The sequence below is a fragment of the Hermetia illucens genome, chromosome 6, assembly GCF_905115235.1.
Source record: "Hermetia illucens chromosome 6, iHerIll2.2.curated.20191125, whole genome shotgun sequence".
Classification (NCBI taxonomy): Eukaryota; Metazoa; Arthropoda; class Insecta; order Diptera; family Stratiomyidae; genus Hermetia; species Hermetia illucens.
In genome coordinates this window covers 48,402,155-48,419,890 of record NC_051854.1, presented here as the reverse complement: position 1 = coordinate 48,419,890, position 17,736 = coordinate 48,402,155, and the positions used below count along the sequence as shown (strand labels likewise).

At 48.1% G+C, this 17,736-nt stretch overlaps 3 protein-coding genes across 5 annotated transcripts in view; 1 reads left to right on the top strand and 2 right to left on the bottom strand.

The window, feature by feature from the left end:
* The window catches only part of LOC119658621 (histone-lysine N-methyltransferase, H3 lysine-79 specific), an 80,999-nt gene extending 78,951 nt beyond the window's left edge, over positions 1-2,048 (bottom strand). The window contains exon 1 of one of the 3 annotated variants that reach the window (XM_038066116.1): positions 1,558-2,048. The gene's annotated coding sequence lies outside the window, so the exon portion shown is untranslated. Of the gene's footprint in view, positions 1-1,095; positions 1,537-1,557 lie in introns of those variants that run through there. The other 2 variants (XM_038066113.1, XM_038066114.1) reach the window with 2 other exon arrangements.
* A 263-nt stretch (positions 2,049-2,311) lies between these two features.
* On the bottom strand, positions 2,312-3,043 carry LOC119659293 (UPF0547 protein C16orf87 homolog). Its single transcript, XM_038067305.1, has 3 exons — positions 2,718-3,043; positions 2,526-2,656; positions 2,312-2,470 (listed from the first exon to the last, which is right to left on the bottom strand). The coding sequence occupies exons 1-3, from the start codon at positions 2,925-2,927 to the stop codon at positions 2,383-2,385; spliced, it is 429 nt and encodes a 142-aa protein (XP_037923233.1). The 5' UTR covers positions 2,928-3,043; the 3' UTR covers positions 2,312-2,382.
* A 68-nt stretch (positions 3,044-3,111) lies between these two features.
* LOC119659292 (B9 domain-containing protein 1) lies at positions 3,112-17,391 on the top strand. Its single transcript, XM_038067304.1, has 3 exons — positions 3,112-3,421; positions 3,493-3,723; positions 17,077-17,391. Exons 1-3 carry the CDS (start codon positions 3,178-3,180, stop codon positions 17,190-17,192), a joined length of 591 nt encoding a protein of 196 aa, XP_037923232.1. The 5' UTR covers positions 3,112-3,177; the 3' UTR covers positions 17,193-17,391.
* The last annotated feature ends 345 nt before the right edge of the window (positions 17,392-17,736 follow it).

Sequence of the window (17,736 nt, the reverse complement as noted above, 5' to 3'; positions counted from 1 at the left end):
GCTTCATGAATTTTTTCGGAATTTTTCGGTTTGGTAGTTTCTGAGAATGGATCCGTTAAAGAAATCATCACGTTGCACCCCTCCCACTGCCCGCCTTTTTAACAAATCTCAAAACTAAGGCCGACTTCGAAAAGTACTAATCGAGACCTTTCATTTGATACTCCACATGACTACATTCGATGAAAAAAAATTCCCCCTTTTACATGTATGGGACCTCCCCCCTATATTCAACCTAGAAGGATATCACTCACCGCATGTCTGGGGGCCCACAGTTTCCACCTTCTCCCTAAATTTCGTGTCAATCGGTATAGCCGTTTCTGAGAAAAGTGCTTGTGACAGACAGACTGACAGACATTGAACCGATTTTAATAAGAAACCTTGGAAATAGAAAATCAATTTCCAAGTTCTGAAATTAGAACGATTTATTCTACTCGGTAAATTGAGAGCGGCACATGTAAATGAATGGTTTGCTCTAATTTGCAAGCTTTTCTAACTTCTGTGGGTCCCCAGTTTCGAGCGGCTACTGTATCAGTCTGGACAGAAAACGCGCATATCTCGGCTAATTTGAACAGCTCCCAAATATCAGAATCCTGGAGTTGGCCATACAATCGATAAACCCGAAGTCGTCATTGCTTTTGTGTAAACAAACAGGACCGTCAGCCAGTGCACCAGTCGTCATCATCCCTCCCAGTCAATTTCCTAAAGGGAGAACCAGGCCAATGTCAACTCGACCTTCCCGCCCATCCCCGGCTGTGATTGGGGCCCAGAACCTTTTTGGGCAACAAATCGAACAAACATCGAAGCGGATGAATAACACGCACGTCACCGTCTCCACATTTTTGGGCCTTTAACCACACACGCAGCGCAATCACAGTGGAATGTGGAGCCGACGACGGGGGGAGGGCGGACATCGAACAGATCGAAAATAAACAAAATCACTTTTGACAGTTGAATGAACTTTTCAACGCGTGAGACTTGCACACATCCACGCGCACTCAGCCACACACACGCAGTCGCATGCCGCCGATGTGTGGATTACCGTGTTCCATTCATACATCACACACACTCGATCAGGAAAGTACCACACCAACTCACACTACCGCATGGTCCAATTAAGCGGAATCAGGGGCACCGAGCGCGACCATTCGCTGAGCCATCCCGGGGGGAACCCAGTTCCGCGGGAAGTCCACCTGATTCACGCGCATCCACGCTCCCGCCCGTCGTTCTTCTTCTCGTATACAAACTATTCGTTTACAAACAACCGTCACCCACACGCTCGCATGGCCGCCACAGTTTGGGAGCCGCTATCGGCCCGACACATTGCTCGTCGGGCGGCTCACCAAGATGTCGGCCGCGGATCTTCGAATTTTCGAACATTGGTCAGCACCGTGCTGTGCCATGCCTTTGTCAGCACCACCAGCGCGGCCGCGGGTCGCGGGCACTATTCCCTGCAATATGATGTGAGAAAAACACGGCCACCATTTTCTTTTCCATGCGGACAATGCCCGCAAACCTGTCGACTGTGCGAAATCACGCCAAATCACCGCGTGCACTCACTTTTTTTCAGAACACACTTGGAAGACGCGGCGGCTGCCTGGCGACACTTTTCCGCCTCGCAATTGCTTTTTTGCTCCGTGGAACGCGAGACACCACACGGCAAACACTCGACGGCCAGCTCCACTCCCACTATCTTTGCTTTGGCATTTCGGCGAGCAAATTCACGCACGGCGGCAGACACACGCTCCTCGACACGTTTTTCCGCACGCAGACGACGTCGCGTGACCTAAACTCCGCGGGAAAACACCAACAAGACACTCGCACGACTTGCGGGCACAGTTTCTGGAGCGTTTTGGGCGGAACGGCGGCCAAAATTTTGACCTTTTTCACGCGCGCGTTTGCACCTCGATGGCCCCCGAAAAATTTTCCTCGTCTCTGGCAGCGAACTGGCCGTTGGTTGGCTCTCCTCGGCTGGGAGATGACGGCGCGCACTGACTCACTCGCACTACCGCAACGGGCCTATGGCGCGGTCCTATTCGCACCTGACAGTGCGCTCGATAAACCTTTGTAGTTTGTCGAATTCGAAATTCACACATGCACGCGCGGGTGCATAAGGTCCCTATGACGACCTGTCCGCACATGGGCCTGGCGATGTGTGCGAAATGCATGCACAATGGAAGTTGTCAGTTGGGAATGGTTTGCGCATCAGAGGGCTCCTCCATTGCCATCTGCCGACGACTACACACCAAACCAGCTGACATACCTGGGACATAAACCAAAACACATCACATCAAACTCTCAATCAAACGCGTAATTATGGCTTCAAAGCGGTTTTATTCTTAAAATCTAAAACTTATAGCCTAATTGCCGTGAGGCGGGGAATTATCACGTCGGCTGCCACTGGACGACGCCGATCTTCCGGTTCAGCTCCTCCAGAATGATGGCCGCCATGTCCTGCTTCTCCTTGGACATCCTGAAAATGCCAAATCGAATTAATCCACTCAAAGAACACTCTCCGCGACCCTTACCTGGCAAACAAGTTTCCGCCGCCATCCTCCTCTTCCTTGCGACGCTGTCGTCGCCGCGCCCTGACCGCTGCGGTCTCCTTCTTGGCTCCCTTGTCATCCTCCTCCTCATCAACTTGTTGCTGCTTGACGCGCTAAAATTACATTTCAACAACATTCAATCGCTTTTCGCAATGCAGAACTGATAACTCTTACCCTTTGACGCTTCTTTTTCTTGTCGAATTGCTGTGAATCGTAGAAATTTGGTTTCTCACGTCGAATGCGGGCGGTCCGGCGGCGTTCATCCACCTCCGGGGTGGGTCCGCGAATCGTGCGACGAGCATTGAAGAAGGAATAGCCGCATTTACACTTCTTCGACGCGACCGCCACTTGCTGTTCGCATTTTGGACAACTTTTCGCGATCATCTCAATATTTACAACCCGCAAAAAGGGAGAAATATTAAAACAAAGCTCCAAAAACGCAACACAAACGAGTTGTCAACAAAATGTGACATTTCACTTTCAGCTGATTCGCTCCAATAGTGCTGCCATATGAAGACCAACATGCTTTCGAGAGTGCTCCATCTATTAGCAAAATTTGATTCAATCACTATGGCGACGGTTTGTACAATTCAGTAATGAGGAAATATATTTATTTGCATATACTCCTCTAAAAATGGAAGCAGTGACATGTTTTCATATCTCTGTTACTGGACAAATTGAATTCGCATCATTCCCACTGGGTCCTGATGGTTCTCAGCTGTTCGTTCGATACGAAGTGATAGCGGGACCTGATTGGGAGCTCGTTGCAGGACTTTCGGCTGGCATTACACAATGTTCCACTTCGCGACCACAAGACGAGAAAATCGTTTTCAATATGCCACTAGAATTTTCCTATAAAGCAACTAATCCGTTTGGATGTAAGTGGTCAAAGTTTCTACAACTCAAATCAAAAGTTTTGAAAGTAAATTTCTATTTTTCTATATTCAAGGGCCCCAGATTGTGTTCTGTATTTACGGTAAGAATATTTGGGGAGTGGAAACCTCTCTAGGATATGCAAGGATCCATGCTCCGGTTTTCGGTATGGAAAGGAGAAGGATTGTTGCACCGATTTTAATCCCAAGATGTGCTAATACTGTGGCGGAGATAATGAGTTGGATTACAGGAAAGAATGCGGAGTTGAGGAACCCGAAAATATTGACGGAGGGTGCTAAAAATAAAGGTAAAACCGAACTCTATTTGAAATTTTATTACATCTCCTGTAGAGGTAAAGATGAAACGAGCTCTCACAGCTTACGGGCTGTGAAGGCAGACCTTTTCCTCGACATGGGGACTCAGGCCTCATGTGGTAATGTGGATATACGTTGCCATCATTAGGCCGATGTTCGTATATGCATCCGTAGTGTGGTGGGTTAAGGTGAGACAAAAAGGTTTTTACTGTAAACTAGACGCACTGCAAAGAACTGTGTGTCTGGGTATCACTGGTGCCATGAGCACGACATCCGGCGCAGCTCTGAATGCACTACTCAATTTGCAGCCCCTTTATACATTTATGCTTTGAACACTGCAATGAGAGCAGCTCATAGACTAATTCGATTAGATTTATGGGGAAACAACGAATGTGGGGGGCATAGAGCATTGGAAGAGTTACTGGGAGGACTGAATCCAGTTCTTACAATGCCTTCCGATTCTCGTGTTCCCATACATCTGTTTGGTAGAAGATATGAAGTTACTCTGAAGGGTAGAGACGACTGGGAAGACCCAGAGAAATGCGTGGCGGGATATACGGAAGTCTTCTACACCGATGGCTCAAAAACAGAATTGGGTTCTGGGGCCGGAGTCTTCCTCTACAATAAAAACGAGAAGTGGGCTTTTCCTTTGGGACAATAAGCAACGGTTTTTCAAGCCAAAGTTTATGTGATCCTAAGTGCGGAAAACTGTGTGATTGACAAGCGGTTGAAGGGCAGGCTCACATCGCAATCTGCAATGACAGCCAAGCTGCATTGAGGGCATTGAGTAGTCCTTAGATCACCTCGAAAATCGTTCAGGAATGCAGAAACCGTTTGAACTCAATCTCTAGATTTAATACGGTGGAACTACTCTGGGTACCTGGTCACTGTGGCGTAGAGCGAAATGAAATCTCGGATGTTTTAGCGAAAGAGGGGTCAATCTCCCCTATGCCGGCACCGGAGCCAGCAATTGTACTATTAGTAGCATTGGTTAAGTCTGTTTTCAAAAACTGGGAACAAGCTTCCCATAATGACAGGTGGCAGAGCCTAAATGCTGCTCGGCACACCAAACTTTTCTTGTCAGAACCGAACATGCGTACCGCAAAGTTTATCCTGCCGAAAAGCAGGAAGACTTGCAGAAGTATTGTGGGCATCCTGATAGGCTATAATTCACTAGCTGAGCATATGTTCAGAATAGGAATTACTCAAGATGATACGTGTCCCTCCTGTAATGAGGAAGCGGAATCCACGGAGCATTTCCTATGTGAATGCCCCGTCTATGGACGCATCAGGCATCAGATCTTTGGTGCCGATGTTCTCCAATTGCGACGGGTAACACCACATCCACTAACGGAAATCCTACGATTCGTTAACGAATCCGGAATATTCCGTTAGACGGGGGTGGCGAATATAATGGCCTGAGTGCTCAGAAGCTATAGCTTCTCCCCCACCATCCACACACATACCTCCTGTATATTCTTGATTATTTTTCAATTTTCACCACCTCATATACTATAAAGATACGACCCCATCTACGCTACGTGACGCGACGGGACATTCAGCAAAGCGACGCGACGCGGCCGAATTGCCTGGCGGAGAATATTTTGCAGTGTCGCGTGTCATTTACATTTACGTACAGAGTATTTTTTTTTTGGGGTAGGGTAGGTGAATGCATTTACGCACACAGTGCTGGACTCTCGATTCGGTACGCCGTCGGACTATGTTACCAACTAAACACCTCCCCATCGTCAGAGAGCTAGCCCGGAACCGTTTGTCACATTACTTCGGGCTAGTCCCCGAACTCTCCCGTCTTGCAGAGCCTTCAAATCAGGGAATTCCTTTCACCAACGGGAGGGGAGAGGAGGAAGGGAAGTGTCAGTTTAAGGAACCCCCTGCCATCCGGCTCCTCCACCGGTCGAGTTTTATCTTCTTAGCAACGAGAAGGGCCCGAACGTAATGGGCAACACGGTTCCACCTGTCAGCAGTCCTCAGCATCTCTTCGACAATGTTGTCAACACAGGGGGTGTTTAAATACAGCTGCTGACGAACCCCACCCCACCTTCCACGGCGTCGTCCACAACTCCATTGCAAAACACACACTCCGAAGAACGCGCCTTTTCAATCTTGTGCAGGTAAGAGTGAAAACTTCCATGCCCACTTAAAAATTGGGTAAGGAAATAGTCAGTCTCACCATGCTTCCGATTCAGCCAGGCACCTAAGTTGTCGATGAGCCGCGCAGTCCATCTGCCTCTAGTTTAATTTTGCCACGAGAGCTGCCACTCGTCTAGAGTGCCTTGCCGTTCTTCGCGAGCAACCACCTCCCTTGCGCTTGTATATGGCCTGACGCTCCCTAGCAAGAAGGGCAACGGGGATCACTCCCGCGATCACCATCACGGCCGGTTCAGAGACAGTGCAGTACGCAGACGCCACCCGCAAAGCTCCCCGTCTCTGTACTTGCGCGAGGCGTTTACGATATACCTCCTTGTTAAGAGCGCCAGCCCATTCCTCTGCGCCGTAGAGCAGGACAGACTGCGTTGAACTTATCAGGAGACGTCGCCTGCTAGACGTAGGACCCCCAATGTTTGCTATTAGCCTAGTTAACGCCGAAATTCCAGCCGCAGCCTTGTTCGCTGCTGCTTTGATTTGCTACCTACATCCACCTTTCACCCTCTAGTATTTTATAGAGCAGGGAACGGTTCCTCAGATAATCTCTCAATATCCGTAAGAGATAGTTCGGCACGTTGAAAGTATTGTTTAGTGTGCCTAGAATGTCTTTCCATCTTATGGAATTAAAGGCGTTTCTGTCGTCAAGTGTTACGAGAAGCACCACCCGTCGAGTTTGGCGGCTATGTGCCTCTGCTCGTCGAACGGCGTCCACGACTTGCATGACAGCATCAATTGTCGATCTCCCTGTTCTAAAACCAAACTGCCGGGGAGATAAATCTCCGGCAGCGTATATCCTTTCCTCGAGTCTACTTCTGATGAGCTTTTAGAGCATTTTCCCAGCAGTGGGCGGTATGAAGACGGCAATTCAGGGTCGCCTTTCCCTTTATGGATCAGCCCAAGCCTCGCAACCTTCCAACGAGCAGGGAAAATGTCCTCTTTCAGGCAAGCGTTGAACGCGCCGAGCAGTAGGTCTGGCCGGTGTTGGAATACCAGTTTGTATACCTCTGCTGGAATACCATTGGGTCCTGGCGCTTTCTTGTTTTTCATAGAAAGGGACTGCCTGTTCCAACTCTTTTATAGAGAAAAGTGGACAGTCCTCTGCGCTCTCCGCGCCGACGTCATCATCCCATACGGGGTGCGCAGGGAAGAGTGCCCTTGGTGAGTACTAAATCAGCTTTGGTCTCCACAGCGAACTGCGCGTGCAACTCGCGAGCGGTTGCACTCCGGTGCTTATTGATTTGTAGTATGCGAATCATGTTGACCGTGTCCTAGCTCTCTCCAGTTCTGCGCTGAAAACTGGACCCCGCCCCGAGCCCGCAGTGTGCGCAACGCTCTCATCAGTCGCGTCACAATCCTTGCATAGGACGCAGCTTCCCTTTCCTTTCCTGGTGTTCGCTTTATGGCCTGGTTGGGGCGGCCCGGATTCGTATCCTATATACTACTCGACCAATTCTTATTTTCCCGCTGTTTAGAAGCTTCCTCGCGGATTGCTCGGCAACTTCCACCATCGCGAGTTTTTTGGCCTTGGAGGTTCGCGGAGGTGATACCAATCTGGACATTGGCTACCTCCGGGCATTCGCGTTTGATGGCCTCTTCTACCTCGTTCTTTTCCGTGAGACAGTCAAGGTCTCGAATTTCTAAAGAACACGTGGGTTACAGGCTGGAAACCAAAGCTTTTTCTCCCAGAAGCCCCTTGACTAAGACTCCACCACCCTTCGTTTTACGAATGGAAGACACTTCTGCTCCGTTGTCTTCGGGTTTAATCTTGTAACGGATTTCGCTGAGGACGTCCGCAAAAGTCTTGCCTTCCGTCGGCTTGATAAGCAAAGCTGACGGTCTAGTCCTTCTTCGTCTCCCCACCTTTTCTTTTGGTGCTCCGTTCTTCGTGTTCGCCTTAGTTTTAGGCAGAGGTTTTTCTGATGGCGCGACTTGTTGTTGTCTTTTGTTCCTCTTCGCCTTTTTCTTTTCAGCCCTGGAGAGTATCTGAGTGAAGTCTCCTTCAGATTTCCCTTCCTCCTTTCGTTTTTTACCAAGTTCGCTCTGCAATGGGTTGTTAGCGATCCGTTTAGTACTCGTGGTGTTTTCGTCTACATACAGAGTATTGGTGTTCCGCAACGGTACGTCGTCAGACTACCAACTAAACACCTCCCCATCATCAGAGAGCTAGTTTGGAACCGTTTGTCACATTACTTCGGGCTTGCCCCCGAACTCTGCCGTCTTGCGGAGCCTTCAAGTCAGAGAATTCCTTTCACCACCGGGAGAGAAGAGGAGGAAGGAAGCTATCAGTTCAAGGAATCCCCTGCCATCCTGGTCCTCTACCGGTCGAGCTGAACCTTCTTTGCAACGAAAAGAACCCAAACGTAATGCGCAAAACGGCTCCACCTGTCAGCGCTCCTCAGCATCTCCTCGGCAATGTTGTCTGGAGAGGGACTGCCTGTGCTTAAATAGAGCTGCTGACGAATCCTATCCTACCTTCCACAAGAAAAAAAGGGTCTGATGGGCGTCGTCCACAACTCCACAACAAAACATACTATCCGAAGATGTTGCCTTTCCAATCTTGTGCAGATAAGATTGAAAACCTTGTAAAGTACTTAAGGGAAATAGGAAGACGATCATGTTCTTAACTTAAAAAGTTGGCGAAATTCACCGTGAAGGTTCGCCCGCAAAGACTGAAGCTCCATCAAAGTGCTCGGCCTTCATATGGAGGCTGTAGCGGCTTCCGGACTGCATCCGTCCTGACTTGGGAGCCTTGGGTTCTCCCCGTATACCAGCTCCGCGGGGCTGGCAGCAAATTCTTCTCGGTGGGTTGTTCATAGGCCGAGTAAGACGAGAGGCAAGACTTGAGTCCAGGACGAATCGTCGCGTGCCATAATGGCGGCTTTCAGCATCCGGTGCCAACGTTCTAGCATCCCATTGGATTGCATGTGGTATGCCGTAGTCGGCTGGCGTTTGAAACCCAAGAGTTTGCCTAGGTCCGAGAAAGAGGGGACTCAAATTGCATTCCCTGGTCAGTGATGACCACTGCAGGGACGTCAAAGCGAGGGATCCACTCTTGACAGAGGGCTTCGGCACAAGATTGCGCCGTAATGTCCTTCAGAGGTATTGCCTCAGGCCACCGCGTAAACCTGTCGATGATTGTAAGGCAATACTTGAAACCGTGCGAGTCTCGCAAAGGTCCTACTATGTCGATACACTCTCTGGCCCAGGAGTCGACATCCTTGTTCATGGAGGTAGTAGTATTTCTCGGTGACTAGCCGATTTGTTGTCCTGATACCTGGATGCGCCAAGTCGTGAACCGCGTGGAACACTTCCTTGCGAAAGATGGCCGGAATGTATGGTCGGGGTCCCTTTTCCGAGAAAGAGGTTGGAGCCGAAGATGGGCAACTCCCGAAATTTATTTTTGGGGTTGGATTTGAGGCTCTGAATTACTGCGTCATCCTCTTGGGCCTTGGAAATAGCCGAGAAGTCGAGTGTGGCGCGGATGTTAACTTCGGAGACACGTGACAAAACGTCAGCAACTATGTTGTCCTTGTCGGACACGTATTGGATGTCTGACGTAAACTGGCTTATAAAGCTCAGGTGTCGAAGCTGACGAGGGGACGCTTCGTCGGGCTTTTATTTTAAAGCATATGTGAGAGGCTTATGGTCCGTGAACACTGTGAACGGCCTGCCTTCAAAGGAGAAGCGGAAGCTCAAGTACGCGGCGAGCAGTTCTCGATCGTAAGTGCTGTAGTTTCGTTGAGCGGGGTTTAACTGTCTGGAGAAGAAGCTCAACGGCTGCCAGACTTGGTGAAGAGCAGCACCTACTGCGATGTCAGAGGCATCAACAAAAACGGCTAGAGGTGCATCTTGTCGAGGAAATGCTAAGAGGGTAGCATCAGCCAGTTGCTGTCGGGATTTATCGAACGCGCGGACAGCCTCTTCAGACCACACAATCTCTCGTGTGTCCTTTGTTTTGGCGCCAGACAAGTACGCGGTCAAAACGGACTGGAGTTGGGCGGCCTTGGGCAGGGAACGACGATAGAAGTTTAGCATGCCCAAGAACCTCCGCAAATCCTTCACGGTTTTCGGACGCGGGAAGCTTGAGACCGGTGCTGGGTCGGGCTGTATTCCGTCAGGGGAAATGAAGTGGCCGAGGAATCTCACCTGTGTCTGGAGGAACTTGCATTTTTCAACGTTTAAGACTAACTCGGCCTCGAGGAGACGTTGAAAAATGCAGTCGAGATGGGCCGTTTTTGGAATGTCTTCAGAAGCTACAGAGATTTGGTGATAGGCCTTGGTTAAATCCAAGGTCGAAAAAATGCGGCAGTTTGCGAGATGATGCGCAAAGTCGTGGATGAGTGCAATAGAATATCGGTCTGTAATCCCCAAAGGGACGCCATTCGCAATTTGGCTTAGGGACCATATGGACTGGGGGAAGACCAACAGCTGTATGAAGGGCTGCAGATACCCTGTTCCATCTTCTTCTTTTTCTTCAGTCTTTGTCCCGTTCACAAGCGGGGTCGGTTCGGCTCGTCATAATCGGTTTCGCCATTTGGCTCTATCGAATGCCTGATCTGGGTGCAATCTCGAGGCTTTTAAATCCCCATCCAGCGTATCAAGCCACCGTTTTTTCACCCTGCCTTTTGGCCGTTTACTATCGACTTCGATGTTCAGATCAATCTTGGTAAGTGAATTCTCGTTAGCATTTACGTGACCATACCATCGAAGACGCCTCTCTCGCAATTTTTCCACGATCGGTGCTACCCCATCACGATCGCGGATATCCTCATTTCGGATGTGATCTAAACGTGTGACGCCACTAGTCTAACGTAGTATCTTCGTCTCCATTACCGCAAGACGCCGTTCATTGTCTTTTATAGTCGGCCAACACTCAGAACCATAGAGAGCGACTGGACGGACGACATTGCGGTAAATTTTAAATTTGAGACGTTCGTTGATACGTCGATCACAAAGAACACCAGTTGTGGAACGCCACTTCATCCAGGTTGCATTAATGCGTGAAGCAATTTCATAACGCAGTTCTTCATTGTCTAATAGCGTTGACCCGAGGTATTTAGATCGCTTAGTTCTTGGCAGATCATTTCCGCTGACAGTGGTTGTGCCTGTTTCATGAGGATTGGTCGTCAAAAACTCAGTTTTATTTAGATTCAATCTGAGACAGTGTTGCATGAGGCGATCATTCCATTTTTGGATAAGTTCCTCGAACTCATTTTTGCCATTAGATGCTAGGAAAACATCATCTGCATAAAGCAGTGTGTAGGGCGCTGGACGTTGGATGTCCCGTGTGACGGTGTCCATAACAAGAATAAAGAGGATTGGGGCGCTTCCTTGATGAACACCAACAAAGACACGAAGCGGTTTTGATACACCCGCCATTATTATTTTATTATTTTTTTGTTAAGGGAAAGTCGCACCGCGTCCTTGAAGAACTATTGTGCCCCTTTTACTGGTTATAGTGTACCCGTTGATCATAGTATCTCAAGCAGGCCAGTAACCGTTAGGAATTTTAGTATGTTCCCCACTTCCAGAAGTTTCAGCTTTGCATCTGGTATTAAGTGTTCTCCCAGATGTATCGACCTACTTTGCACAAGTGCTGGACACTGTCCCAGGACGTGCATAGAGGTTTCGTCCTCCTCCTCACAGAACCTGCAGGCAGTGTCCGTAGATATCCCTAGCTTCCCTAGGTGGTAGTTCAGCCGACAATGACCAGTGAGAATTCCCACTATGATTCGGAGGTTCTTTTTGGTGAGGTTTAAGCAATCCTTTGTGCGCATGGGTTCGTATCCCCCAATAAGCACCCTGGACTGCTCCATCCCTGGTAGGCCCGCCCAATATAGTTCCCTCAGCCGTTTTTCTTCGTTTCTTAGATTCATAGCCATGAAACCGTTTCCGATTCCACAGAAGGGTTCTGGCCCGTATAAAGGCATCCCTGCTCCTTTCTTGGCTAGTTCATCCGCTGCCTCATTGCCTTCCAGCCCAGCATGGCCTGGAACCCAAAGTATCCAGACCTTGTTGGACGAGCCGAGTGTATTCAGTCTCTCAAGGCATTCCCATACCAGTTTAGAGTTCACCTGGTTGGACCTAAGTGCCTTGATCGCTGCTTGGCTATCGGTGAGAATAGCTATGTTCTGCCCCCTGTAGTTCCTTTGCAGATTAAAGGAGGCACATTTGTCTATGGCGTAAATTTCCGCCTGGAATATGCTAGTGTACCTGCCCATTGGCTCAAAGTACATTTTCCTTGGACCAATGACACCGGCACCCGCTCCCTCTGCTGTGAGGGATCCGTCAGTGTACCAAGTAATCAGTTGCTGGTTTAAGCCGTATGTCGCAGCCACGCTTTCCCAGTTTGTCTTGTTACTCCAACGTGTTTCAAACTTCTTATCGAAGTGAAACCTCGTTGCCATGTTGTCCCTCGGTATCAGTAATTCGGGATACCGCCTAGAAAGGATATCAATCTTCCTTCGATTTAGGCAGCTCCCCGCCTCACTCATGCTACCGGCCATCCTGAATATTGATCTCCTTGCCTGCATCTGTATGTGCAGATGGAGAGGGGTTAATCCCAGAAGGACCTCCAGGGATGCCGTTGGGCATGTCCTCATTGCCCCACTGATACACACGGAAGCCAGCCTTTGGAGCTTATGTAATTCCCTGGCTTGTGTGCTGAGTTGGGTTCTTTCTGCCCAGATTACCGCTCCATAGGTAATCATTGGTCTTACTATTGCAGTATATATCCAAAGTAGTATCTTCGGGCTACAACCCCATTTTTTTCCTGCTATGGATCTGCAAGTCATCAGAGCCCTCGTGGCTTTCCGACAAGTGTTTCCGACATGTGTCTTCCAGAGTAATTTTTGGTCTAGCGTGATTCCCAAGTATTTGACCTCTGTTTCTCGTTTCACCTCCATATCATGTAATGTTATGGCTTTCAGGTGATCCAGCTTACGCCTCCTAGTGAATGGTACTATGGTGGTTTTGGTTGGGTTGATCCGCAGTCCCACCTTCCTGCACCAGGCACTAGTAACCCTTAATCCAGTTTGGATTCTATCACATAGGGTATCTTCATATTTGCCCCTACAGATTAGAACAATGTCGTCCGCGTAGCCCTGGACTTGTATTCCAGTATTAGTTAGCACGTCCAGGAGTTCATCCACTACCATACTCCACATCAGCGGCGATAGTACTCCGCCCTGTGGACAGCCTTGAGTGGTGTTCATGATAATAGAATTTGTACCTGTTTGTACCTCTATTTGTCTGCTTTCTAGCATTTTGCCCATCCAGAGTGCCAGGGTGTTTCCCACTCCTTTGCGGCTCAGGGCATCCTGTATCTCTGTGTGCGATGTGTTGTCGAATGCTCCTTCGATATCCAAAAACGCGCACAGTGCAATTTCTTTTGTTTCAATGGCGCCCCCGCCATACTTTGAACTTTACTTTTCGGATCGTGGTAGAGCAATTGAACCTAGAGCACGAGTTCTTCTGGCGCTAAGTGTTGTCGCGGAGCATGCCAGATGAGTTCGTGCGGCACACTGTCAAACGCTTTTTCTAGATCCAGAAAGGCAATGTAAAGAGGGCGATGCTTCTCACGGTTTTTCTCCATGAGTAACCGCGCAGCATGTATTGCGTCAGTAGTTCCGCAGTTTTTGACAAATCTGGCTTGATTCACGGTTATTTCAACGATTTCACGAATACGGTTGTCAAGAATGCGTTCAAAAATCTTCATGGTATGGGAAAGTAACCGGATCGGACGGTAATTTCAACATTCTGCTGGACTACATTTCTTTTTCCATATTGGAACAGTGGTACTTTCTTCAAATTTTTTAGTTGAAAGCTGCTCGAAATATTCTCGTCATCTATCCGTTGCGGCTCGAAGGTTGATAAGCAAAGTACCGTTTTTGTCATTAACGCAACAGAAGTGTTCGATATCCTGTGTACGTTCGTTACGGCTTTTAGCAAGTCAATACAGATCTCTCTCACTATTTCGAGGGTCCAGTTCATCGTAAAGATTTTTGTAATGGTCCGCTCGGGTGACAGCGGCCGCTTTTTTGTTGCTTCCCAGTTGGCATACCAATGGCGAGCGTTTTATCGTCGAGAAACTTGTGGTAGAGGGGTTTCTTTTCACGGATCTTCATTTCAACATCGTCAATCCAAAGCCAAGTATCTCGGTTGATGTACCGCTAACCCGGCTTGGTGACCCCGAGGGTTGCAGAGGCCGCTTTGTGGATCGTGTTTTTCATTTCGTTCCACGATTGTTCCACATTCGCAATGGTCGGTAATCATGTGATGCGATCATTTCTTCTTCTTCTTCTTTCTTCTTCGTTAGCGGACATCAGTATCCCCATATTAGGCGCAGACTTCCCGTGTCACTATGGGCTGCTGGTTGACTTGCAGAACAGGACATTAATAGATCCCGCAATCTCGTTACAGACATCAGGGAAGATTTCTACATGCCGAGATACAACTGTTTCAATAATTTTCGAGGACGTTGCCGACCATCCCATTTGCGCACTCCTACGGAAGTTTTGCAACATCACTACGGAAAGCCGGTGAAGCACGATGTGCAGCACTATATGAATACCACCGGCTCTTGCAGTTGCAAAGAGGGAGTTGGAAAATTTGATGAAACAGGGTATCTGCAGACCATCAAACAGTTGTTGGTCCATCCCGCTTCATATGGTCCCTAAGCCAAACGGCGGGTGAAGGCCATGCGGAGATTATAGGCGTCAGTTCCAGACCGATATCCCATACCACACAACCATGATTTCGCGCACTCATTAACGAATTGCCCTGTTTTTATACGACTTTGGATCTAGCCAAGGCGTACCACCACCCGAAGACATTCCAAAGACGGCAATTTGCACACCTTTCGGACTCATCCAGCTCACTAGGATGATTTTCGGCTTGTACAGTGCTGCGCAGACTTTCCAGAGGTTCATCCACTCTGTTTTACGAAACTTAAACTTTTTTTTCGTATACATGGATAACGTTTTGGTCACTTCCGCTTCCGAGCATCTTGAGTGCATTTTTCAAGCCGGAATTGTCTTAAACGTTGAAAAATGCCGATTTCTACAGGAACAGGTGAAATTTCTTGCCCACTTAATTACCCCTGACGGTATCCAACCTGGCCCAGACAAGGTTGAGGCGATTAAGAGTTTTGCACTGCCAACCACAGTGAAGGATCTGCGAAGGTTCTTGGGTATGTTAAATTTCTATCGTCGTTTCTTGCCCAGGGCCGCTTATCATCAAGCGATCCTGAACGCCTACTTGCCGGGGCCCAAAACTAAAGATTCTCGCGAGGTTGCGTGGTTTGCTGAGGCCGTCCATGCATTTGAGACAGTCAAACAACAGCTTGTTGAGGCAACACTGCTGGCATTTCCTCGGCCAGATGCTCCCTTAGCTGTGTTCGTTGATGCCTCAGATACTGCGATAGGCGCCGCTCTGCACCAACGGGTGGATCAAATCTGGCAACCGTTGAGCTTCTTTTCAAAACAGCTCAACCCAGCTGAACGCAACTACAGTATCTACGATCGTGAACTACTCGCCGCGTACCTCGCTATAAAATACTTCCGTTTCTCCCTTGAGGGCATGCTGTTCACGGGCCACAAGCCTCTTACATTCGCGCTTAGACAAAAGCCCGACAAAGCGTCCCCTCGCCAACTTAGGCACTTGAGTTATATCAGCCAGTTTATTTCTGATATCCAACATGTGTCTGGTAAAGACAATGTTGTTGCAGATGCTTTGTATCGAATCTCGGAGGTCACAGTCCCCGCCTCGGTCGACTATGGCAATCGCCGTGACACAAAAAGACGACGCTGAGGTTTAGAGCTTGAAGGTAAATTCCAAATATAAATTCAAAGAGTTTCCTATTTTCGGTTGAAACGCTTACTTATTCTGCGATATCTCAAATAAGGGACCCAGGCCATTCATTCCGGCCGATTTTCGCATGGAAGTATTCCACGCATTTCACGATCTTGCGCACCCAGGTATCAGGACGACGAACCGGTTAGTCACTGAAAAATATTTCTGGCCGTCCATGAACAAGGACGTAAATCTTGGGCCAGACAGTGTATCACGTGCCAGAAGTGCAAGGTCAACAAGCACGTTCGAAACGAAGTAGGTGTACTCCCTCGGTCAACCAAGCGCTTCCACACCATCGGCTCTTTGCGGAATGCGCACGGATTCAAGTATTGCCTCACAATCATAGATAGGTTTACCCGGTGGCCTGAAGCAATACCTCTGTCTGATATTACGGCGCAATCATGTGCCGAGGCCCTCTGTCGAGAATGGATTCCGCGCTTTGGTGTTCCAACCGTCATCATCACGGACCAGGGAATGAAATTCGAATTTTCTCTTTTCGCGGAGTTAGGAAAGCTCCTTGATTTTACCATCCACAGTCAAATGGTATCCTGGAAAGTCGGCACCGGACGCTGAAGGCCGCTCTAATGGCCCGTGACGATCCATCGTGGTCGCGGTCCTTACCTTTGGTCCTCCTTGGCCTCGGTATAGCCCAGCGAGAGGAGTTCGCGGCCAGCCCAGCGGAGATGGTTTACGGGGAGAATCTACGCCTCCGCACCGATCCTGTTCTGGACATCAGAGCAGGGTTAAACGACTTAAGAATGCTGCGTCTGCTTAGGGACGCGATTTCGAAGGGGTCTCGAGATGTGTGACCAGGTCTTTATCAGGGTGGACGCCCCTTGGAAGCCGCAGTAACCACCATACGAGGGCCCTTTTAAAGTTCTGGAACGAGGCGAACACTCGTTCAAACTCGACGCGCGAGGCGGACCCAAGTGGGTGTCTTTGTTGAGGCTGAAGGCCTTCGACGAGCCGTCGGCCGCTTCGAAAGAGCACCCGCGAAGCGTGGGCCCCCATTGGCGGGATCACGCGGACGGTTTTCTTCCCTGAACCTAGGCGCCGACATGAATTCGCCTCCACCGCTGCATTCAATGGCGGCAGAAACAGCTGACGTTCTGACATGAGACCGGGGCGAATAAAATGACAGTTTTTTGTGTCAACAACGAAAAAGTCGAGTCACGTCCTCCGACCCGGGGTAAAAAACGTAAAAGAAAAACTGTAACACTAACATAAGAATGTAGTTGAGAATTTGTTGAATATATTATGGTGATAGTTTTGTAACAAGAAGAGAAATGTTTAAATTTAAATTAAAATCAAGCATTTTTCTTTTTCAGGACTTCAGACCGATTCGTATGGTGAGTTAACCGTGAGTTTACAAACAATATCACGCGGTGCAAATAGGATGGGTTATGACTGGGGCCGACAGCAAAGTGCAGAACAAAATTATTAATAAATAAACATATTCTTACTCGGAAATGCTATTTTTTTAATCACATATTACGTTTTTACATTACATACATATACATATATTTTTTTCTTTAATATTTCATTTAGTTGCAGTAGATATAATTTAGGAGTATTTAGGACTTGAAGACAACAGCCTAGAAATTTCACAATTATTTTCAGGTCTTATTAAGTTTATTAGTCACTCAATTCCATTTAGGTACATGATTCTCTCTTGAAAAGGAATTTTGGGAAATATCTTCACCTTTTAAAGGTGTCTAAGATTCGCCCTTAAGCTGGCATTATTTAGATTCAATTTTTGAATTTAAGGATTGCTTAGTTTAAGACTTACAATAAACATTTATCGATTTTTTGATGAATTTCTCAATTATTTTCACAAATATCTATTTCTTGAAATATTCTTTAATTCTATTTGATTTTGGATGTGCACCAAATTTATCTAGTATTTTTGATTAGTAGTGCCTTTGTTTGGAGCTTAATTTTGTATCTTATTTGATTGAAGATGTGGAAACAATCCATAATAGTATTTT